The sequence below is a fragment of the Oncorhynchus mykiss genome, chromosome 26, assembly GCF_057628025.1.
Source record: "Oncorhynchus mykiss isolate SJ-2025 chromosome 26, ASM5762802v1, whole genome shotgun sequence".
Taxonomy (NCBI): Eukaryota; Metazoa; Chordata; class Actinopteri; order Salmoniformes; family Salmonidae; genus Oncorhynchus; species Oncorhynchus mykiss.
In genome coordinates, this window is record NC_143047.1 from 43,237,501 (window position 1) to 43,259,955 (window position 22,455).

Below are 22,455 nucleotides of genomic sequence, written 5' to 3' on the forward strand. Positions count from 1 at the left end.
CCTCCTCCTCCTCTCTCATGTGGTATCCTTCCTGCAGGCTCATCCTGACATGACCCTCCAGCTGTTCTGCCATGGCCAGCGAAGAGCCCGGATCTCAATCCCATTGAGCACGTCTGGGACCTGTTGGATTGGCGGTTGAGGGCTAGGGCCTTTCCCCCCAGAAATGTCTGGGAACTGTTGGATCGGAGGGTGAGGGCTAGGGCCTTTCCCCCCAGAAATGTCTGGGACCTGTTGGATCGGAGGGTGAGGGCCAGGCCCGTTCCCCCCAGAAATGTCTGTGAACTTGAAGGTGCCTTGGTGGAAGAGTGGGGCAACATCTCACAGCAGGAACTGGCAAATCTGGTGCAGTCCATGAGGAGGAGGATGCACTGCAGTACATAATGCAGCTGGTGGCCACACCACTCCAGAGACTGTTACTTTTGATTTTGCCCCCCCCCCCCCCTCCCTTTGTTCAGGGACACATTATTCAATTTCTGTTAGTCACATGTCTGTGGGACTTGTTCAGTTTATGTCTCAGTTGTTGAATCTTGTTATGTTCATACAAATATTTACACATGTTAAGTTTGCTGAAAATAAACACAGTGGACAGTGAGAGGATGTTTCTGTTTTGCTGAGTGTAAGATATGTAAACATTATTAAACATTATTAAAGTGGCATTGTTTAGTGATCCATTTATTAAAGTGGCCATTGATATGAGTGTCTATGTAGGTAGCAGTCTCTCTGAGTTAGTGGTGGCTGTTTAGCAGTCTGATGGCCTTGAGATAGAAGCTGTTTTTCTTTCTCTTGGTCCCAGCTTTGGTGCACCTGTACTGACCTCGCCTTCTGGATGGTAGCGGGGTGAACAGGCAGTGGCTCGGGTGGTTGTTGTCCTTGATCTTTTTGGCCTTCCTGTGACATCGGGTGCTGTAGGTGTCTTGGAGGGCAGGTAGTCATCCCCCGGTGATGCGTTGTGCAGACCGAACCACCCTCTGGAGAGCCTTGCGGTTCAGGGCGGTGCAGTTGCCATACCAGGTGGTGATACAGCCCGACAGGATGCTCTCGATTGTGCATCTGTAAAAGTTTGTCAGGGTTTTAGGTGACAAGCCACATTTCTTCAGTCTCCTGAAGTTGAAGAGGCACTGTTGAGCCTTCACCACACTATCAGTGCGGGTGGACCATTTCAGTTTGTCTGTGATGTGTACGCTGAGGAACTTAAAACTTTCCACCTTCTCCACTACTGTCCCTTCGATGTAAATAGGTGGGTGCTCCCTCTGCTGTTTCCTGAAGTCCACGATCATCTCCTTTGTTTTGTTGACGTTGAGTGAGAGGTTGTTTTCCTGACACCACACTCCGAGGGCCCTCACCTCCTCCCTGTAGGCTGTCTTTTCGTTGTTGGTAATCAAGCCCACTACTGTTGTGTCGTCTGCAAACTTGATGGTTGAGTTGGAGGCGTGCTTGGCCACGCAGTCGTGGGTGAACAGGGAGTACAGGAGGGGGCTGAGCACGCACCCTTGTGGGGCCCCGTTTTGATGGTCAGCGAAGTGGAGATGTTGTTTCCTACCTTCACCACCTGGGGGCAGCCCATTAGAAAGTCCAGGACCCAATTGCACAGGGCGAGGTTGAGACCCAGGGCCTCCAGCTTGATGATGAGCTTGGAGGGTACTATGGTGTTGGATGTTGAGCTGTAGTCTATTAAAGTGGTACATGGTTATGGATTGGGCGTAGTAGTTTCTTGACATTCATTTAATTTGACAGTGTCTGAAACTATGGACTGATATAATTATGATTCTCTCTGTTTGTCTCTCTCTCTCTCTCTCTCTCTCTCTCTCTCTCTCTCTCTCTCTCTCTCTCTCTCTCTCTCTCACAGGATGGCTTGCGCAGATTATCAGGAAACGAATACATCTTTGCTGCGAAGCGTACGTACAGTATTGCTCTCCTGGCATAGTGATGAAGATGATGATGATGTTGATCACGTAAAGCGCCGTTTTGATTTGTCTCTCTCTCTCCCCCCAACATCTCCCCCTCTCCTCATCCCCCGCACCGTCCCCCTCTCAGAGCCCCACCTCCCAAGTCACCTAGCCATGCCCCTGTCGTTGAATGACATCCCTCCTCACGTTGCCCAGACAATGGAGAATGAAGACTCCTGGGACTTTGACATCTTTAACCTGGAGACTGCCTGTCTGAAACGGTGAGAGGGGAGGTTATAACACTGTAATAACACTCTAATGTTGTAATAACATGTTCAACCTGGAGACGGCCTGTCTGAAACGGTGAGGGGAGGTTATAACTCTGTAATAACACTGTTATAATGCTGTAGTAACACTTTTATAAATATTCACTTCAGCCAGCTTTATCAAAATAACTGAGGAGAACGGTTTCCCAGGAGGTGGAATCAAAAGACTTTCTCCTTCATCTCTACTGTGGTTTGGTTTAGAGAGGTCCAGAAGCCACAGAAATGCAGAGACAATTCTACAAACTCCATCTGTTTCAGTACTGTACACAGGCTGTAAAGCTAATGGGTGTGTCCTAAATGGGACCATATTCCCTATATATAGTGCACTACTTTCAACCAGAGGCATATGGGTGATTCACTCCATTCTATCCATTTTGTTCCTATTTATCTATGTGCCTAAAAGCATATTTGAGAAATAAGTAATTGAAGTTTGGAATATTTGTGACATTTTTTGGCTTTACCCAGGCCTCCTGTAAGACTCCATTATGTTTCATCTATAGATGCTACAAAGAAAACGATCGGTGTCATGTGAAACATTGTAATATGTAATACGATTGGTATTTTGATTTCAATAACACTTTTTTTTCTTACATTAATTTATGAATATTGAAAAATATAAACATGAATATGTTTTTAATTTGCCAAATGTTTCAATATATTGTTGAATATAATAATACTATACGGGCATATCAATGTTACAAAGTGGAATCTCTGCTAGTTTTAAAGTTACGGCCCATTTTATACATAGAAATTAGCATAGTCGGCAATGTAACCAATCACAGCCCTCCTTTTACTTGTAATCATTGCACATCCTGCAAATCACCGGCAGAGGGCGGCCATTTTGAATCCATTTTCACATTCACTCTGTTGGTAATGCTTACAAATCACCAGCAGAGGGCGACCATTTTGAATCCATTTTCACATTCACTCTGTTGGTAATGCTTACAAATCACCAGCAGAGGGCGGCCATTTTGAATCCATTTTCACATTCACTCTGTTGGTAATGCTTAGTAGCAGAGATCCCACTCTAGAACATTGATATGTCTGTAGAGTATATTATGTTCTTGTTCAACAATATATTGAAGCATTTGTCAAATTCAAACATTTTATATTTTCAATATTCATGTTTATATTTTTTAGTATTCATAAGCGGGTAAAACTTTACAAGACACCAATTTTGTTTTGTAGCAACTACAGATGAAACATAATGCAGGTTTAAAGCAAAATTTCACAAATATTAAAACATGAATAAATTATTTCTCAATTATGCTTTAAAAAGATTATCTTGTTATCTCAAATACAAGGGGCTGAAGCTCATTGGTTGTAACTCGAATTGCTAGGGGGCTGGCCCACGTGGGGGGGAAATGTAGGGAAAATGGCGCAGTACAGCTTGTAGGGGCTGTCTTGTTAGACTTCTTTACAGCTTTGGACATTATTGATCTACTGCTGGAAAAACGTATGTGTTATGGCTTTACAGCCCCGGCTATAATGTGGATAAAGAGTTACTTGTCTAACAGAACACAGAGGGTGTTCTTTAATGGAAGCCTCTCCAACGTAATCCAGGTAGAAGCAGGAATTCCCCAGGGTAGCAGTTTAGGCCCGTTGATTTTTTTTTTCAATCTTTACTAACGACATGCCACTGGTTTTGAGTAAAGCCAGTGTGTCTATGTACGCGGATGACTCAACACTATACACGTCAGCTACCACAGCGACTGAAATGACTGCAACACTTAACAAAGAGTTGCAGTTAGTTTCGGAATGGGTAGCAAGGAATAAGTCAGTCCTAAATATTTCCAAAACTAAAAACATTGTATTTGGGACAAATCATTCACTAAACCCTAAACCTCAACTACATCTCGTAATGAATAATGTGGAAATTGAGCAAGTTGAGGAGACTACACTTTGTGGAGTAACCATGGATTGTAAACCGTCATGGTCAAAACATATTGATACAACAGGAGCTAAGATGGGGAGAAGTCTGTCCGTAATAAAGCGATGCTCTGTCTTCTTAACAACACTGTCAACAAGGCAGGTCCTACAGGCCCTGGTTTTGTCTCACCTGGACTACTGTCCAGTCGTGTGGTCAGGTGCCTCAAAGAGGGACTTGGGGAATTACAATTGGCTCAGTACAGGTCAGCACAGCTGGCCCTTAAAGGTACACAGAGAGCTAACATTAATAATATGCATGTCAATCTCTCATGACTCAAAGTGGAAGAGAGATTGACTTCCTCATTACTTGTTTTTGTAAGAGGTGTTGACAAGCTGAAGGTACCGAGCTGTCTGTTTAAAATACTAGCACACAGCTCGGACACCCATACATACCCCCCCACAAGACATGCCACCAGAGGCCTCTTCACAGTCCCCAAGTCCAGAACAGACTACGGGAGGCACACAGTACAACATAGAGCCATGACCACATGAAACTCTATTCCACATCAGGTAACTGATGCAACAGTAGAATCAGATTTTAAAAGCAGGTAAAAATACACCTTATGGAACAGCGGGGACTGTGAAGACACACAAAGGCACAGACACACGCAGACAAACACACATGATAACATACACACTATACACACACGTACACATGGATTTGTCTCTGCAGATATGTGGCAGTGGACTATGGGCACACACACAGTGTGTTGTGAAATTCTGTAATTGTATTGTAATGTTTTTAAAATGGTATAACTGCCTTAATTCTGCTGGACCCCAGGAAGAGTAATGGGGATCCGTGATAAATACAAATACAGCTAAAGGAACCAGTCATTTTCATCTATGGATTTTGTGGCTAATTGAGGTAAGACGAATTCTGCTCATATATTATGCAGGTATGAACTACACATTGACACGTCCAGCCCAAAGCGGCAGGTCTTTCTTAGTCTTTCTTAATGACCTGAACATGTCTTTAAGATGTAAACATCAAATATATGTCAACAATCCTTCCTTTAAAGGACCATTCTACATTACGTGAAAATCCCCAAAATCATGTTTTTTTTTTTTTTGGGGGGGGGGGGGGGGGGGGGGAAATCACCCACATGGGCTTTGGTGAAAAATAGTGCCCTATAAATGACCTGTTGAGTGTCAGAGGGATTGGATTGGGAAGCTGGGTTATGGCAGAAGAGATGAGGTTACACCGTGTACTGTACTTAACTCTGTGGTATTGAACACCTCCATTCTGTTAGTCCTAACCTTCATGCTGTCTGGTAATTGTCTCCTCCCAGACCTCTGACCTATCTGGGCCTGAAGATCTTCTCTCGGTTCGGGGTGTGTGAGTTCCTGAGCTGTCCCGAGGCCACTCTCCGCTCCTGGCTGCAGGGGATCGAGGCTAACTACCACTCCACCAACTCCTACCACAACTCCTCACATGCTGCCGATGTCCTGCACGCTACCGCATACTTCCTCTGCAAGGAGAGGGTCAAGGTAAGATGGCCGTCCAAGATGGCCGCCACTGGGTCAGACAGTTTTGTCTTGTTGGTTTTGTCTTGTTTTGACTTGTTTGTTTTTGTCTTGTTTGTTTTGTCTTGTTTGTTTTTGTCTTGTTTGTTTTGTCTTGTTTGTTTTGTCTTGTTTGTTTTGTCTTGTTTGTTTTGTCTTATTTATTTGTTTGTTTTGTCTTGTTTGTTTTGTCTTGTTTGTTTTGTCTTGTTTGTTTTTGTCTTGTTTGTTTTTGTCTTGTTTGTTTTTGTCTTGTTTGTTTTGTCTTGTTTGTTTTGTCTTGTTTGTTTTGTCTTATTTATTTGTTTGTTTTGTCTTGTTTGTTTTGTCTTGTTTGTTTTGTCTTGTTTGTTTTGTCTTGTTTGTTTTGTCTTATTTATTTGTTTGTTTTGGTTTGTTTGTTTTGTCTTGTTTGTTTTGTCTTGTTTGTTTTGTCTTGTTTGTTTTGTCTTGTTTGTTTTGTCTTATTTATTTGTTTGTTTTGGTTTGTTTTGTCTTGTTTGTTTTGTCTTGTTTGTTTTTGTCTTGTTTGTTTTGTCTTATTTATTTGTTTGTTTTGTCTTGTTTGTTTTGTCTTATTTATTTGTTTGTCATTTGTAACAAACACGCATTGCAATGAAATAAGCACACAGCAATGAGTCAATCCTGGGCTGACATTCCTCAATCACCAGCATGGCTTAATCCAAGTTCTAGTTAGAGTTGCACGATGCCGGTAGCTTCCCCAAAATGTCCAAGTTTTCCAAACAATTCCAGTTAGAAGATTCCTGGAATCAACCCTACCCACTGGGCAAAAACTGGTTGAATAAATGGTGACTCCACCTCATTTCAACAACAAAAATGTAATGTGATGATATTGAATTAACGTTGAAAACTGTTCGGATTTACAAAAGGTCATCAACAACAGGGATTTTCATTTTTATTGATTTTTTTACCCAACTTGCAACCTAAATCCATTGACATTGTGACCTTTTTTTTGTTGATTTCACTTTGATTTCACATTAATTGACAACTCACCCTAATGTAAATCAAAACTAGACGTTGACCTGCTGTCTGTGCCCAGTGGGAAGTCATAATCCTGACGTCTTTGACTCCTCTAACATGGAACTACATCTAGACTAATCATGTTAGGAGTGTGTGTGTCTGGACCTGTGTGTGTGTGTGTGTCTGGACCTGTGTGTGTGTGTGGGTGTCTGGACCTGTGTGTGTGTCTGGACCTGTGTGTGTGTGTCTGGACCTGTGTGTGTGTGTGTGTGTGTCTGGACCTGTGTGTGTGTGTGTGTGTGTCTGGACCTGTGTGTGTGTGTGTCTGGACCTGTGTGTGTGTGTGTCTGGACCTGTGTGTGTGTGTGTGTGTGTGTCTGGACCTGTGTGTGTGTGTGTGTGTCTGGACCTGTGTGTGTGTGTGTGTGTGTCTGGACCTGTGTGTGTGTGTGTGTCTGGACCTGTGTGTGTGTGTCTGGACCTGTGTGTGTATGTGTGTCTGGACCTGTGTGTGTGTGTGTGTGTGTCTGGACCTGTGTGTGTGTGTGTGTGTGTGTGTGTGTCTGGACCTGTGTGTGTGTGTGTGTGTCTGGACCTGTGTGTGTGTGTGTGTGTGTGTGTCTGGACCTGTGTGTGTGTGTGTGTGTGTGTGTGTGTGTGTGTGTGTGTGTGTGTGTGTGTGTAGTGCACTGGGCCTTTACTAGTTCTGTATTAGAGGACCGATGTAGACGTCTTCAACGCGGACCCCCCCATAAATTCTGCACCCCCCCCAAAAAAGAAATTCAAAAAGATTTGCAGCACCCATACCCCCAAACTACTTCCCGTGGCTTACATGATGTTACATGATTAAGAAAGCCCCTAAAACAACATGACACAACACAAATACATGATTAAGAAAGCCCCTAAAACAACATGACACAACACAAATACATGATTATGAAAGCCGCTAAAACAACATGACACAACACAAATGCATGATTAAGAAAGCCCCTAAAACAACATGACACAACACAAATACATGATTAAGAAAGCCCCTAAAACAACATGACACAACACAAATGCATGATTAAGAAAGCCCCTAAAACAACATGACACAACACAAATACATGATTAAGAAAGCCCCTAAAACAACATGACACAACACAAATACATGATTAAGAAAGCCCCTAAAACAACATGACACAACACAAATACATGATTAAGAAAGCCCCTAAAACAACATGACACAACACAAATACATGATTAAGAAAGCCCCTAAAACAACATGACACAACACAAATACATGATTAAGAAAGCCCCTAAAACAACATGACACAACACAAATACATGATTAAGAAAGCCCCTAAAACAACATGACACAACACAAATACATGATTAAGAAAGCCCCTAAAACAACATGACACAACACAAATGCATGATTAAGAAAGCCCCTAAAACAACATGACACAACACAAATACATGATTAAGAAAGCCCCTAAAACAACATGACAAGGGTAATTTGGTGGTATAAATAGTATGACCATAATCAATAGAGCAGCAGGTAGCCTAGCCGTTAGATCTGTAACCAAACGGTCGCCAGCTGGAATCCCCGTCGCTAACTGCTCCATTAATATTAAATATGAATGAAAACACTCCTCTTCTTCCCCGAACAGCAAAGTCTGGAGCAGATCGATGAGGTGGCGGCTCTGATAGCAGCCACGGTACACGACGTGGATCACCCGGGACGCACCAACAGCTTCCTGTGTAACGCAGGAAGTGAGCTGGCCATCTTGTACAACGACACGGCCGTGCTAGAGAGCCACCACGCTGCCCTTGCCTTCCAGATCACCACGCGGGACGACAAGTGTAACATCTTCAGGAACATGGAGAGGTACGGCTGTCTGTGGGTTTTCTGGGAGGCTGTCTGTGGGTTTTCTGGGAGGCTGTCTGTGGGTTTTCTGGGAGGCTGTCTGTGGGTTTTCTGGGAGGCTGTCTGTGGGTTTTCTGGGAGGCTGTCTGTGGGTTTTCTGGGAGGCTGTTTGGTCTGTCTGTCCGTGTGTGTGAGAGAGACAGTGAGGCAGGGCAGTCATGTGATTTGAGTCCCAGAGCAAGTGTGTCTCATGCAATGCTCTCCCTCGGATGGGGGAAGGTACACAATCACTCCATTCATTCCTCTCCTCTGTCACTACAGTCAGGAGGCTAGAACTGTCCAGAGGGGCTTTCAGCACATTTATTTACCAATGCTTTTTGTGTGAACGTGTCTCTCTCTGTGTTCTTCTCCCTATCCCCCCTTTCCTCTCTCTCCTCCACTGCTTCTTTCCCTCTCTCACTCTCTCTCTCTCTGTTCTTCTCTCTTTCCCTCTCTCTTTCTCCTCCCCCCTCTCCTCCCTCACGATGTCTCTCGCTCTCTGTTCTTCTCTCTCTCTCTCTCTCTCTCTCTCTCTCTCTCTCTCTCTCTCTCTCTCTCTCTCTCTCTCTCTCTATTTCTCCTCCCCCTCCCGATGTCTCTCTCTCTCGCTCTCTGTTCTTCTTCTCTCTCTCTCTCTCTCTCTCTCTCTTTCTATTTCTCCTCCCCCCTCCCCCCTCCCGATGTCTCTCTCTCTCTCTCTCTCCTCCCCCCTCTCCTCTCTCCTCTCCTCCCTCTCGCTGTCTCTTCTCTCTTTCCCTCTCTTTCTCCTCCCCCCTCTCCCTCTCTCTCTCCTCCCCTCCCTTCTCGCTGTCTCTCTCTCTCTCTCTCTGTAGGAATGAGTACCGTACCCTGCGTCAGGCCATCATAGACATGGTGCTCGCCACAGAGATGACAAAACACTTTGAGCACGTCAACAAGTTCGTCAACAGCATCAACAAGCCGCTGGCCGCACTGGAGGAGAACGGGGTGAGATGAAGGACAGAACAAGAAAAGAGAAAAGAGAGAACACTAAAGTCCAGGTTAGATAGGCTCTGTGGTTAAACATGGCAGCAGGAACCTGTTCATGGCTTAGATCAGAGTATTGCAGCCAATACAGTATGTGTAGCTGTGTCCAGTCATGGAACAATCTAGAAAATACAAATCGGTCTGTTTTTAGATATCATTCTGCATCACGCTTAACTCTAAAAACAGCCGACAGTTAGCTAACAACATGCAGGTTAGAAAGAGGAGAAGAGTTGAAGGGAGTCATTGTCTAGCCTGTGTGGCCTAATGTAGCCTTATAACGTAGCCTTATAACGTAGCCTAGCCTAGCCTTCCAGTAGAGCCTTCCGGCTAAAAGTTAGCCAACTGTGATGCAGGTTGAAGGGAGTTAGTGTAGCCTGCTGTCCTAGCTTCCTAATGTAGCCTTCCATGCACTTTAGCCTGCTAGCATAGCATAGCCTAGCCTCCTAGTGTAGCCTGCTAGCATATCATAGGCTAGCCTCTTAGTGTAGCCTGCTAGCATATCATAGGCTAGTGTAGCCTCCTGGCCTAGCCTCGTAGTTTCGCCTGCTAGCCTAGCCTAGCTTAGAGTAGCCACCTGGCCACAGACAGATTAGCATGGAGAGAGAATCTTACGGTCTGGTTCCATCTTTCTCACGATGGTGTGGAATGCACAGCACAGCCATTCTACTCTATCACACAGGCCCTTTTAAGGAATATCATAGGAGGTCATTCTGCAATCTAACTAGTTAGCAATCAAACTAAAACTCTGACTAACACAGTTAGCAATCAAACTATAACTCTGACTAACACAGTTAGCAATCAAACTATAACTCTGACTAACACAGTTAGCAATCAAACTATAACTCTGACTAACACAGTTAGCAATCAAACTATAACTCTGACTAACACAGTTAGCAATCAGTTTGGACACACCTACTCATTCAAGGGTTTTTCTTTATTTTTACTATTTTCTACATTTGTAGAATAATAGTGAAGACATCAACACTTTGTAATAACACATATGGAATCATGTAGTAACCAAGAAAGTGTTTAACAAATCAAAATATATTTTAGATTTTAGATTCTTCAAAGTAGCCACCCTTTGCCTTGATGACATCTTTGCACACTCTTAGCATGATTTCACAGTGCCATCCGTTTTGTCACCAAAGCCCCATATACTACCCACCACTGCAACCTGTATGCTCTCGTTGGCTGGCCCTCACTACACATTCGTCGCCAAACCCACTGGCTCCAGGTCATCTATGAGTCTTTGCTAGGTAAAGCCCCGCCTTATCTCAGCTCACTGGTCACCATAGCAACACCCACCAGTAGCAAGCGCTCCAGCAGGTATATTTCACTGGTCATCCCCAAAGCCATCACTTCCTTTGGGCGCCTTTCCTTCCAGTTCTCTGCTGCCAATGACTGGAACAAATTGCAAAAATCACTGAAGCTGGAGTCTTATATCTCCCTCTCTAACTTTAAGCATCAGCTGTCTGAGCAGCTTACCGATCACTGTACCTGTACCTGTACACAGCCCATCTGTAAATAGCACACCCAACTACCTCATCCCCGTATTATTACTTACCCTCTTGCTCTTTTGCACCACAGTATCTCTACTTGCACATCATCATCTGCACATCCATCACTCCAGGGATGTACAGTATAGCTACATAGTCTACAGTATAGCTACATAGTCTACAGTATAGCTACATAGTCTACAGTATAGCTACATAGTCTACAGTACAGCTACAGTATAGCTACATAGTCTACAGTATAGCTACATAGTCTACAGTATAGCTACATAGTCTACAGTATAGCTACATAGTATACAGTACAGCTACAGTATAGCTACATAGTCAACAGTATAACTACATAGTCTACAGTATAGCTACATAGTCTACAGTATAGCTACATAGTCTACAGTATAGCTACATAGGGTTGCCAGGGTCTAGGGCAGTCATGGTCCAGGGCGGTCAGGGTCCAGGGTGGTCAGGGTCCAGGGCAGTCAGGGTCCAGGGCAGTCAGGGTCCAGGGCGGTCAGGGTCCAGAGCGCTCAGGGTCCAGGGCAATCAGGGTCCAGGGAGGTCAGGGTCCAGGGCGGTCATGGTCCAGGGCGGTCAGGGTCCAGAGCGCTCAGGGTCCAGGGCAATCAGGGTCCAGGGAGGTCAGGGTCCAGGGCGGTCATGGTCCAGGGCGGTCAGGGTCCAGGGCAATCAGGGTCCAGGGCGGTCATGGTCCAGGGCGGTCAGGGTCCAGGGCGGTCATGGTCCAGGGCGGTCAGGGTCCAGGGCGGTCATGGTCCAGGGCGGTCAGGGTCCAGGGCGGTCATGGTCCAGGGCGGTCAGGGTCCAGGGCGGTCATGGTCCAGGGCGGTCAGGGTCCAGGGCGGTCATGGTCCAGGGCGGTCAGGGTCCAGGGCGGTCATGGTCCAGGGCGGTCAGGGTCCAGGGCGGTCATGGTCCAGGGCGGTCAGGGTCCAGGGCGGTCATGGTCCAGGGCGGTCAGGGTCCAGGGCGGTCATGGTCCAGGGCGGTCAGGGTCCAGGGCGGTCATGGTCCAGGGCGGTCATGGTCCAGGGCGGTCAGGGTCCAGGGCGGTCATGGTCCAGGGCGGTCAGGGTCCAGGGCGGTCATGGTCCAGGGTCCAGGGCGGTCATGGTCCAGGGCGGTCAGGGTCCAGAGCGCTCAGGGTCCAGGGCAATCAGGGTCCAGGGCAGTCATGGTCCAGGGAGGTCAGGGTCCAGGGCGGTCATGGTCCAGGGCGGTCATGGTGACTACCTCATGAAGCTGGTTGAGAGAATGCCAAGAGTGTGTAAAGCTGTCATCAAGGCAAAGGGTGGCTACTTTGACGAATCTCAAATATAAAATATATTTTGATTTGTTTAATGCTTTTTGGTTACTACATGATTCAAACTAAAACGCTGTCTAACATAGCAACCAAACTAACTCTGTCTAACACAGCAACCAAACTAACTGTCTAACACAGCAACCAAACTAACTGTCTAACACAGCAACCAAACTAACTGTCTAACACAGCAACCAAACTAACTGTCTAACACAGCAACCAAACTAACTGTCTAACACAGCAACCAAACTAACTCTGTCTAACACAGCAACCAAACTAACTGTCTAACACAGCAACCAAACTAACTGTCTAACACAGCAACCAGACTAACTGTCTAACACAGCAACCAGACTAACTGTCTAACACAGCAACCAAACTAACTGTCTAACACAGCAACCAAACTAACTGTCTAACACAGCAACCAAACTAACTGTCTAACACAGCAACCAAACAAACTCTGTCTAACACAGCAACCAAACTAACTGTCTAACACAGCAACCAAACTAACTGTCTAACACAGCAACCAAACTAACTGTCTAACACAGCAACCAAACTAACTGTCTAACACAGCAACCAAACTAACTGTCTAACACAGCAATCAAACTAACTGTCTAACACAGCAATCAAACTAACTGTCTAACACAGCAACCAAACTAACTGTCTAACACAGCAAGCAGACTAACTGTCTAACACAGCAACCAGACTAACTGTCTAACACAGCAACCAAACTAACTGTCTAACACAGCAACCAAACTAACTGTCTAAAACAGCAACCAAACTAACTGTCTAACACAGCAACCAAACTAACTGTCTAACACAACAACCAAACTAACTGTCTAACACAGCAACCAAACTAACTCTGTCTAACACAGCAACCAAACTAACTGTCTAACACAGCAACCAAACTAACTGTCTAACACAGCAACCAAACTAACTCTGTCTAACACAGCAACCAAACTAACTGTCTAACACAGCAATCAAACTAACCCTGTCTAACACAGCAACCACACTAACTCTGTCTAACACAGCAATCAAACTAACCCTGTCTAACACAGCAATCAAACTAACCCTGTCTAACACAGCAATCAAACTAACTCTGTCTAACACAGCAACCACACTAACTCTGTCTAACACAGCAATCAAACTAACCCTGTCTAACACAGCAATCAAACTAACCCTGTCTAACACAGCAATCAAACTAACTCTGTCTAACACAGCAACCACACTAACTCTGTCTAACACAGCAATCAAACTAACCCTGTCTAACACAGCAATCAAACTAACTCTAACACAGATAGCAATCAAACTAACTAAAATCATGTGTGTGCTCTAGAGCTGACGGTGTGTGTGTGTGTGTGTGTGTGTGTGTCCGTGTCCGTGTCCCCTCTCCTTAGGGAATCGGCGACGAGGAGTCTGTCAAAGGCATCCTAACGTCCCCAGACAACCGGATCCTTGTCAAGCGCATGCTGATCAAGTGTGCCGACATCTCCAATCCGTGCCGACCGCTGGAGCTGTGCATAGAATGGGCCGGACGCATCTCAGAGGAATACTTTGCACAGGTACAGGGACAGTGGTGAGAGGAGAGAGACGTGATGCTGCGGTGTGGAACACTAATAGATACAGTAGAACAGAGGACCTTTGGGGATTCAGCAGTTAGCTGATGTGGAATGGGAAACACACAGCATACTGGAGCAGCATTCATTGATTGTTTGGATTAGATGTACTGTGCCAGTCAGGAAATATTATTGGTACACACTCAGTAAAGACACTGTGTGTGTGTGTGTGTGTGTGTGTTTCAGACTGACGAGGAGAAGAGGCAGAGTCTACCGGTGGTCATGCCTGTGTTTGACAGGAACACCTGCAGCATTCCTAAGTCCCAGATCTCCTTCATAGACTACTTCATCACAGACATGTTCGACGCCTGGGATGGTAAGGACTTACGTTAGCTACCTGATCTAAGGCATCAGCTCAGCGGGCTAACAGTGTTTCGATGCTTGGGATGGTAGTGACTGTTAACCCTATCTGCTCCATATAACAGAGGACTTGGTGACTTGTTAGATCCCTGAATCTAATGCCTAAGCTTCAGCTCAGCAGCTCCCTGAATCTAATGCCTAAGCTTCAGCTCAGCAGCTCCCTGAATCTAATGCCTAAACTTCAGCTCAGCAGCTCCCTGAATCTAATGCCTAAGCTTCAGCTCAGCAGCTCCCTGAATCTAATGTCTAAGCTTCAGCTCAGCAGCTAACACAGTCAGTGTTTTGGGGGCAAAGACGCTCGCATCCCGGGCAACCTTTCCCTAACACCTTAAGGCTGGCTAGACTAATGTACCAATCTAAATGTGTTTTATCTGACATGGGTAAGTGACTGTCAGTGACTGACATATCAAGAGGAAAACTGTTGATACAAACCCACAGTAAGAAGTGTCACCGTGTGTATTCTTCTGTTATAACTCTAAACAGGAAGTTGAGACCCCGACTTGAGTTCCAAAAATAATGTACAAAAAACTATCATTTTTGGAAATTGGTCCACGGGCCTACAGAACCGTCAGCTGTCAGTTTTCCATCTATTGTCTAAAGAGTACAGCTACGTAGTCTATAGTACAGCTACGTAGTCTATAGTACAGCTACGTAGTCTATAGTACAGCTACGTAGTCTATAGTACAGCTACGTAGTCTATAGTACAGCTACATAGTCTATAGTACAGCTACGTAGTCTACAGTATAACTACAGTATAGCTACGTGGTCTATAGTACAGCTACGTAGTCTATAGTACAGCTACAGTATAGCTACGTGGTCTATAGTACAGCTACGTAGTCTATAGTACAGCTACGTAGTCTACAGTATAGCTACGTAGTCTATAGTACAGCTACGTAGTCTATAGTGCATCTACAGTACAGCTACGTAGTCTATAGTGCATCTACAGTATAGCTACGTAGTCTATAGTACAGCTACGTAGTCTACAGTACAGCTACGTAGTCTATAGTACATCTACGTAGTCTATAGTACAGCTACGTAGTCTACAGTATAACTACATAGTCTACAGTACAGCTACGTAGTCTATAGTGCATCTACAGTATAGCTACGTAGTCTATAGTACAGCTACGTAGTCTATAGTACAGCTACGTAGTCTATAGTGCATCTACAGTATAGCTACGTAGTCTATAGTACAGCTACGTAGTCTACAGTACAGCTACGTAGTCTATAGTACATCTACGTAGTCTATAGTACAGCTACGTAGTCTACAGTATAACTACATAGTCTACAGTACAGCTATGTAGTCTATAGTGCATCTACAGTATAGCTACGTAGTCTATAGTACAGCTACGTAGTCTATAGTACAGCTACGTAGTCTATAGTACAGCTACGTAGTCTATAGTACAGCTACGTAGTCTACAGTATAACTACATAGTCTACAGTACAGCTACGTAGTCTATAGTGCATCTACAGTATAGCTACGTAGTCTATAGTACAGCTACGTAGTCTATAGTACAGCTACGTAGTCTATAGTACATCTACGTAGTCTACAGTATAACTACGTAGTATACAGTATAGCTACATAGTCTACAGTATAGCTACGTAGTCTACAGTATAACTACGTAGTCTACAGTATAGCTACATAGTCTACAGTATAGCTACATAGTCTACAGTATAGCTACATAGTCTACAGCATAGCTACATAGTCTACAGCATAGCTACATAGTCTACAGTATAGCTACAGTATGGCTACATAGTCTAAAGTACAGCTACATAGTCTACAGTATAACTACATAGTCTACAGTACAGTACAATATACAGTGGGGCAAAAAATTATTTAGTCTGCCACCAATTGTGCAAGTTCTCCCACTTAAAAAGATGAGAGAGGCCTGTAATTTTCATCATAGGTACACTTCAACTATGACAGACAAAATGAGAACATTTTTTGCAGAAAATCACATTGTAGGATTTTTTATGAATTTATTTGCAAATTATGGTGGAAAATAAGTATTTGGTCACCTACAAACAAGCAAGATATCTGGCTCTCACAGACCTGTAACTTCTTCTTTAAGAGGCTCCTCTGTCCTCCACTCGTTACCTATATTAATGGCACCTGTTTGAACTTGTTATCAGTATAAAAGACACCTGTCCACAACCTCAAATAGTCACACTCCAAACTCCACTATGGCCAAGACCAAAGAGCTGTCAAAGGACACAAGAAACAAAATTGTAGACTGGGAAGACTGAATCTGCAATAGGTAAGCAGCTTGGTTTGAAGAAATCAACTGTGGGAGCAAATATTAGGAAATGGAAGACATACAAGACCACTGATAATCTCCCTCGATCTGGGGCTCCACGCAAGATCTCACCCCGTGGGGTCAAAATGATCACAAGAACGGTGAGCAAAAATCCCAGAACCACACGGGGGGGACCTGGTGAATGACCCGCAGAGAGCTGGGACCAAAGTAACAAAGCCTGCCATCAGTAACACACTACGCCGCCAGGGACTCAAATCCTGCAGTGGCAGACGTGTCCCCCTGCTTAAGCCAGTACATTTCCAGGCCCGTCTGAAGTTTGCTAGAGAGCATTTGGATGATCCAGAAGAAGATTGGGAGAATGTCATATGGTCAGATGAAACCAAAAATATAACTTTTTGGTAAAAACTCAACTCGTTGTGTTTGGAGGACAAAGAATGCTGAGTTGCATCCAAAGAACACCATACCTACTGTGAAGCATGGGGGTGGAAACATCATGCTTTGGGGCTGTTTTTCTGCAAAGGGACCAGGACGACTGATCCGTGTAAAGGAAAGAATGAATGGGGCCATATATCGTGAGATTTTGAGTGAAAATCTCCTTCCATCAGCAAGGGCATTGAAGATGAAACGTGGCTGGGTCTTTCAGCATGACAATGATCCCAAACACACGAAGGAGTGGCTTCGTAAGAAGCAACGAAGGAGTGGCTTCGTAAGAAGCATTTCAAGGTCCTGGAGTGGCCTAGCCAGTCTCCAGATCTCAACCCCATAGAAAATCTTTGGAGGGAGTTGAAAGTCCGTGTTGCCCAGCAACAGCCCCAAAACATCACTGCTCTAGAGGAGATCTGCATGGAGGAATGGGCCAAAATACCAGCAACAGTGTGTGAAAACCTTGTGAAGACTTACAGAAAACGTTTGACCTCTGTCATTGCCAACAAAGGGTATATAACAAAGTATTGAGATAAACTTTTGTTATTGACCAAATACTTATTTTCCACCATAATTTGCAAATAAATTCATTAAAAATCCTAAAATGTGATTTTCTGGAGAATTTTTTTTCTCATTTTGTCTATCATAGTTGAAGTGTACTTATGATGAAAATTACAGGCCTCTTTCATCTTTTTAAGTGGGAGAACTTGCACAATTGGTGGCTGAGTAAATACTTTTTTGCCCCACTGTAACTACATAGTCTCCTGTTTAGTCCACAACAGGCCCACACATCTGTTGTCCTATAGACTATCAGGATCTTTCTGGATCATTATTTAATGCTGAATACCTTTACTCTTAAATCAGGTCTTTGCTAGATACCTTCATGCGCTACCCTGTCTGTTTTGACCTTTTACATATTGGTAATTTATCAGACTGCTGTTCTCCAGAGAGACTTAGTCAGTACATCTGTACGGTACTGACGGTACTGACTGTGCAGCCTCATTTTAATCCGTCCTAAATCAATCATTCAATGATCTTTTGTCCCCAGCGTTCGCAGACCTTCCCAACCTCATGCAGCACCTGGACAACAACTTCAAGTATTGGAAAGGCCTGGACGAGCGGAAGCTGCACAGCCTGCGTCCTCCCCCAGAGTAGGAGCACCCTGACTGGGGTCGACGCCAGGCCCCGGGCCCCTCCTTGGTTCCTGTCCGTCCAGGGGCTACCAAGCCTTCACTCTTCTGCTTCTGTAACACGCCATCAAGCGTCCACATGTCCGTCCAACAGAGACAACACACACGGACGGACGTGCTGCAGCAACACCAGGCTCTTGCTTCGTACATAAACCCTCGCTAGCTGAGGATGGAGGATGGACAGACACACGGTGCCTCAGAGTCCTTATAAACTACCAGTGCCTGGTGGGCTTGTCTGTATGCTCCTACTGCTGCCAGGGAGGCTGTGTGAGGGACTGTTCTTCTCCCAGCCAACCTGGTGATGGACGTACCATCCCCTTAGTACTCACACACGGGTTCCCCCTGCCTCTCTCTCTCTCTCTGTCTCTCTGTCAGTTAGAGGCCGGCTGATGTTACTGTCTCTCTGCAGACTGACTGCACTGTTGGTTAGAGCTACGGAGAAACACACAAACAAACTGAACATTGAGATGTCAGGTGGTTTCAAGTCTCAGGCACCTCCAATGAAAAACTGTTTGGAGGATCAGCTGATGGGACAGGTTCACATTACACAGTTTTTCCTCATAAATGGCACCCTATTCCCTATATAGTGCACTACTTTTAGGATAAAAGAGTCTATGGGGCTCTGGCCATAAGAAGTGCACTTTATATAGAGAATAGGGTTCCATTTGGGATGGCCAACAATGTCAAATCCACGTCAGACCGTACTACCCAGTGTGTGGTGGGCATTCCGACCGGATAAATCCCTATATCGCCCCCCGGTGGCCACCAGGTCGAACTACACTCCACCTCCACCAGCTGCCACCATGACCTTTTACTATGTCTTCTAGCTGTATTTCCTTTGTTTCTTTGTCCTTCAGAAGCACCTCGTCCACTAGAGGACCTGTAGCGACGGGATGGGACACGAGGCCGTCCTAAAAACACTAAAATTGTGTTCCATATACCATCCTATTCCCTTTATAGTGCACTACTGTTAACCAGAACAAATCATCAAATCAAATCAAATGTATTTCTATAGCCCTTCGTACATCAGCTGATATCTCAAAGTGCTGTACAGAAACCCAGCCTAAAACCCCCAAACAGCAAGCAATGCAGGTGTAGAAGCACGGTGGCTGGGAAAAACTCCCTAGAAAGGCCAAGACCTAAGATGAAACCTAGAGAGGAACCAGGCTATGTGGGGTGGGCCAGTCCTCTTCTGGCTGTGCCAAGAGTAGTGCACTATTGCCGTATCGGCCCCGGTCAAATGTAGTTGCACTGTGAAGGGAATAGGGTGCCATTTTGGGATGCATCCAGAGACATACGTTTGTGTGGGGTGGGGGTGTGGTCACGGGTGTTCAGTGGGTGGAGCTAATTAACTGTCCTCAGGCCATTGGTGAAAGACACAAACATTCAGACATCTTGGTCATAGCCAGGTCATTATTACAGACCATTTGGTCTTTTTATTTTGTTTTAAATCTTCCATATTTTCTTTATAAAACAACAAAAAAATGAGTAACATCAATTAATGAACTATCTGATGATGACGATGATGAAGAAATTAGAACAAAAATAAGAAAAGATGAAAGAAAGACAAGCCAAAGCTGAATAACATACTATTATATAACTCTCTGAGTCTTGTCGATGATGAGGAGGATTATTATCCATAAGAAAACATTAACGTTATAAACATTTATTTTAGTACAGTATCAGTTTGAACGGACATCTTTGTATTGCACTGTAAAACAACAGTTGAATTGTCTATAACGTCTCAGTGATTTAGTCCATGGATGGGAATCGGGACATTTAACTTGTTGGAATTAAGCTGTTGTTGTTGTTGTTGTCGTCTTATCACCTCTGCGAGTTTGTGTCACATTTCAGTTGAATACATTCAGTTGGACATGTGACGAGGTATCCCCGTTTCCATCGGCAACCCCACCTGTCTGTGGATTTCACAAACGCTGTTGACCGACAAAAAGGAACTCACGGCATCCCGCTACAGCAGAAATCTGAGAACAAGAAAAAACTATGTTTTGGACTGGAAAGATGATTTTTCTCACAGAAATGTTTGTATCGGGTTTATCCTACTGAAACAGACTGCCTTATTTTATACAATATTTCTACAGTGCATCGTAGAGCTACAGTACATCGTCCCAGCTACAGTACATCGTCCCAGCTACAGTACATCGTCCCAGCTACAGTACATCGTCCCAGCTACAGTACATCGTCCCAGCTACAGAACATCGTCCCAGCTACAGTACATCGTCCCAGCTACAGTACATCGTCCCAGCTACAGTACATCGTCCCAGCTACAGAACATCGTCCCAGCTACAGTACATCGTCCCAGCTACAGTACATCGTCCCAGCTACAGTACATCGTCCCAGCTACAGTACATCGTCCCAGCTAAAGTACATCGTCCCAGCTACAGTACATCGTCCCAGCTACAGTACATCGTCCCAGCTACAGTACATCGTCCCAGCTACAGTACATCGTCCCAGCTACAGTACATCGTCCCAGCTACAGTACATCGTCCCAGCTACAGTACATCGTCCCAGCTACAGTACATCGTAGAGCTACAGTACATCGTCCCAGCTACAGTACATCGTCCCAGCTACAGTACATCGTAGAGCTACAGTACATCGTCCCAGCTACAGTACATCGTCCCAGCTACAGTACATCGTCCCAGCTACAATACATCGTCCCAGCTACAGTACATCGTCCCAGCTACAGTACATCGTCCCAGCTACAGTACATTGTCCCAGCTACAGTACATCGTCCCAGCTACAGTACATCGTCCCAGCTACAGTACATCGTCCCAGCTACAGTACATCGTCCCAGCTACAGTACATCGTCCCAGCTACAGTACATCGTCCCAGCTACAGTACATCGTCCCAGCTACAGTACATCGTCCCAGCCACAGTACATCGTCCCAGCTACAGTACATCGTCCCAGCTACAGTACATCGTCCCAGCTACAGTACATCGTCCCAGCTACAGTACATCGTCCCAGCTACAGTACATTGTCCCAGCTACAGTACATCGTCCCAGCTACAGTACATCGTCCCAGCTACAGTACATCGTCCCAGCTACAGTACATTGTCCCAGCTACAGTACATCCCACTGTGCAGTGGATATGGACATATGGACGTTTTTTAATAACATAGTCAGAAAACAAATGTATGTTCAAGTAAATGTCAATATTTTTATAGACTCTGAATTTTACACTGGAGTGACAGGAATAACAACTTATTAACTATCTGGGTTCACCTGCTGTAAAATGTTTTGTTGGGTTGGTCGAGAAACATTTCAGTCCTGTAAACAGAGAAACTCCGTGTCCTAAATTGCACTCTATTCCCTATATGGTGCATCTCTGGGAGTAGGGTGCCAGCCCTGGTCTAAAGTAGTGCACTATGTAGGGAATAGGGTGCCAGCCCTGGTCTAAAGTAGTGCACTATGTAGGGAATAGGGTGCCAGCCCTGGTCTAAAGTAGTGCACTATGTAGGGAATAGGGTGCCAGCCCTGGTCTAAAGTAGTGCACTATGTAGGGAATAGGGTGCCAGCCCTGGTCTAAAGTAGTGCACTATGTAGGGAATAGGGTGCCCTCCCTGGTCTAAAGTAGTGCACTATATAGGGAATAGGGTGCCAGCCCTGGTCTAAAGTAGTGCACTATATAGGGAATAGGGTGTCATTTGGGACACGCTCTATATGATTATAATGATTAATTAAGGATGTGGATCACAGAATTGTCTATCACTGTCTTTTCCCCCTCTGTCTCCTAGAAACCAGCTTGCTTTGACTTGATGTTGACCAACGTCCTCCCCATTATTGGCCATTTGTTCAAGATCCTTTGTGACACGCAGACAAGGGGTCACTTTACCCAGGGTGCTCTGCCCAAGGGTGCTTTCAGATGAGGATACTAATATATGTTAAACAATGTTGCTTATTAAGATGATTTCCTATTTAAACAGTATATATATATAAAATACCTTAACACATAAACGTCGGTTGATGATGATGTGTTTTGTTATTAGTGATCGATGAGTAACTTGATAACTCTTTCAGGTTGAATTAAACACTCACATCAGGGAATGAGTTTGTTCCTTCTGTTTCGCTACTACTTCTGGTCTGAAGGCACCGAGGGGAGAGAAAAATGAAACAAATTAGAAATGATTTAATGGAGAATAAAATAATGACAATTACTTCTGTTTGCACCATGTTTTCAGTAACGAGACAATTTACTGGTCAGCAATCACAATCTCTATCTCTCTCCTCCTCTATCTCTCTCTCTCTCTGTCTATCT

At 44.7% G+C, this 22,455-nt stretch overlaps 1 protein-coding gene across 2 annotated transcripts in view; it reads left to right on the forward strand.

The window, feature by feature from the left end:
* The window catches only part of pde8a (phosphodiesterase 8A), a 186,889-nt gene extending 164,535 nt beyond the window's left edge, over positions 1 to 22,354 (forward strand). For both annotated transcript variants that reach the window (XM_090223180.1, XM_090223181.1), the window contains 8 exons: positions 1,847 to 1,895; positions 2,035 to 2,167; positions 5,431 to 5,629; positions 8,278 to 8,495; positions 9,347 to 9,479; positions 13,736 to 13,900; positions 14,141 to 14,270; positions 18,041 to 22,354. In XM_090223180.1, coding sequence (XP_090079306.1) covers positions 1,847 to 1,895; positions 2,035 to 2,167; positions 5,431 to 5,629; positions 8,278 to 8,495; positions 9,347 to 9,479; positions 13,736 to 13,900; positions 14,141 to 14,270; positions 18,041 to 18,147 — 1,134 coding nt within the window. In that variant the 3' untranslated portion in view covers positions 18,148 to 22,354. The remainder of the gene's footprint in view (positions 1 to 1,846; positions 1,896 to 2,034; positions 2,168 to 5,430; positions 5,630 to 8,277; positions 8,496 to 9,346; positions 9,480 to 13,735; positions 13,901 to 14,140; positions 14,271 to 18,040) is intronic.
* The last annotated feature ends 101 nt before the right edge of the window (positions 22,355 to 22,455 follow it).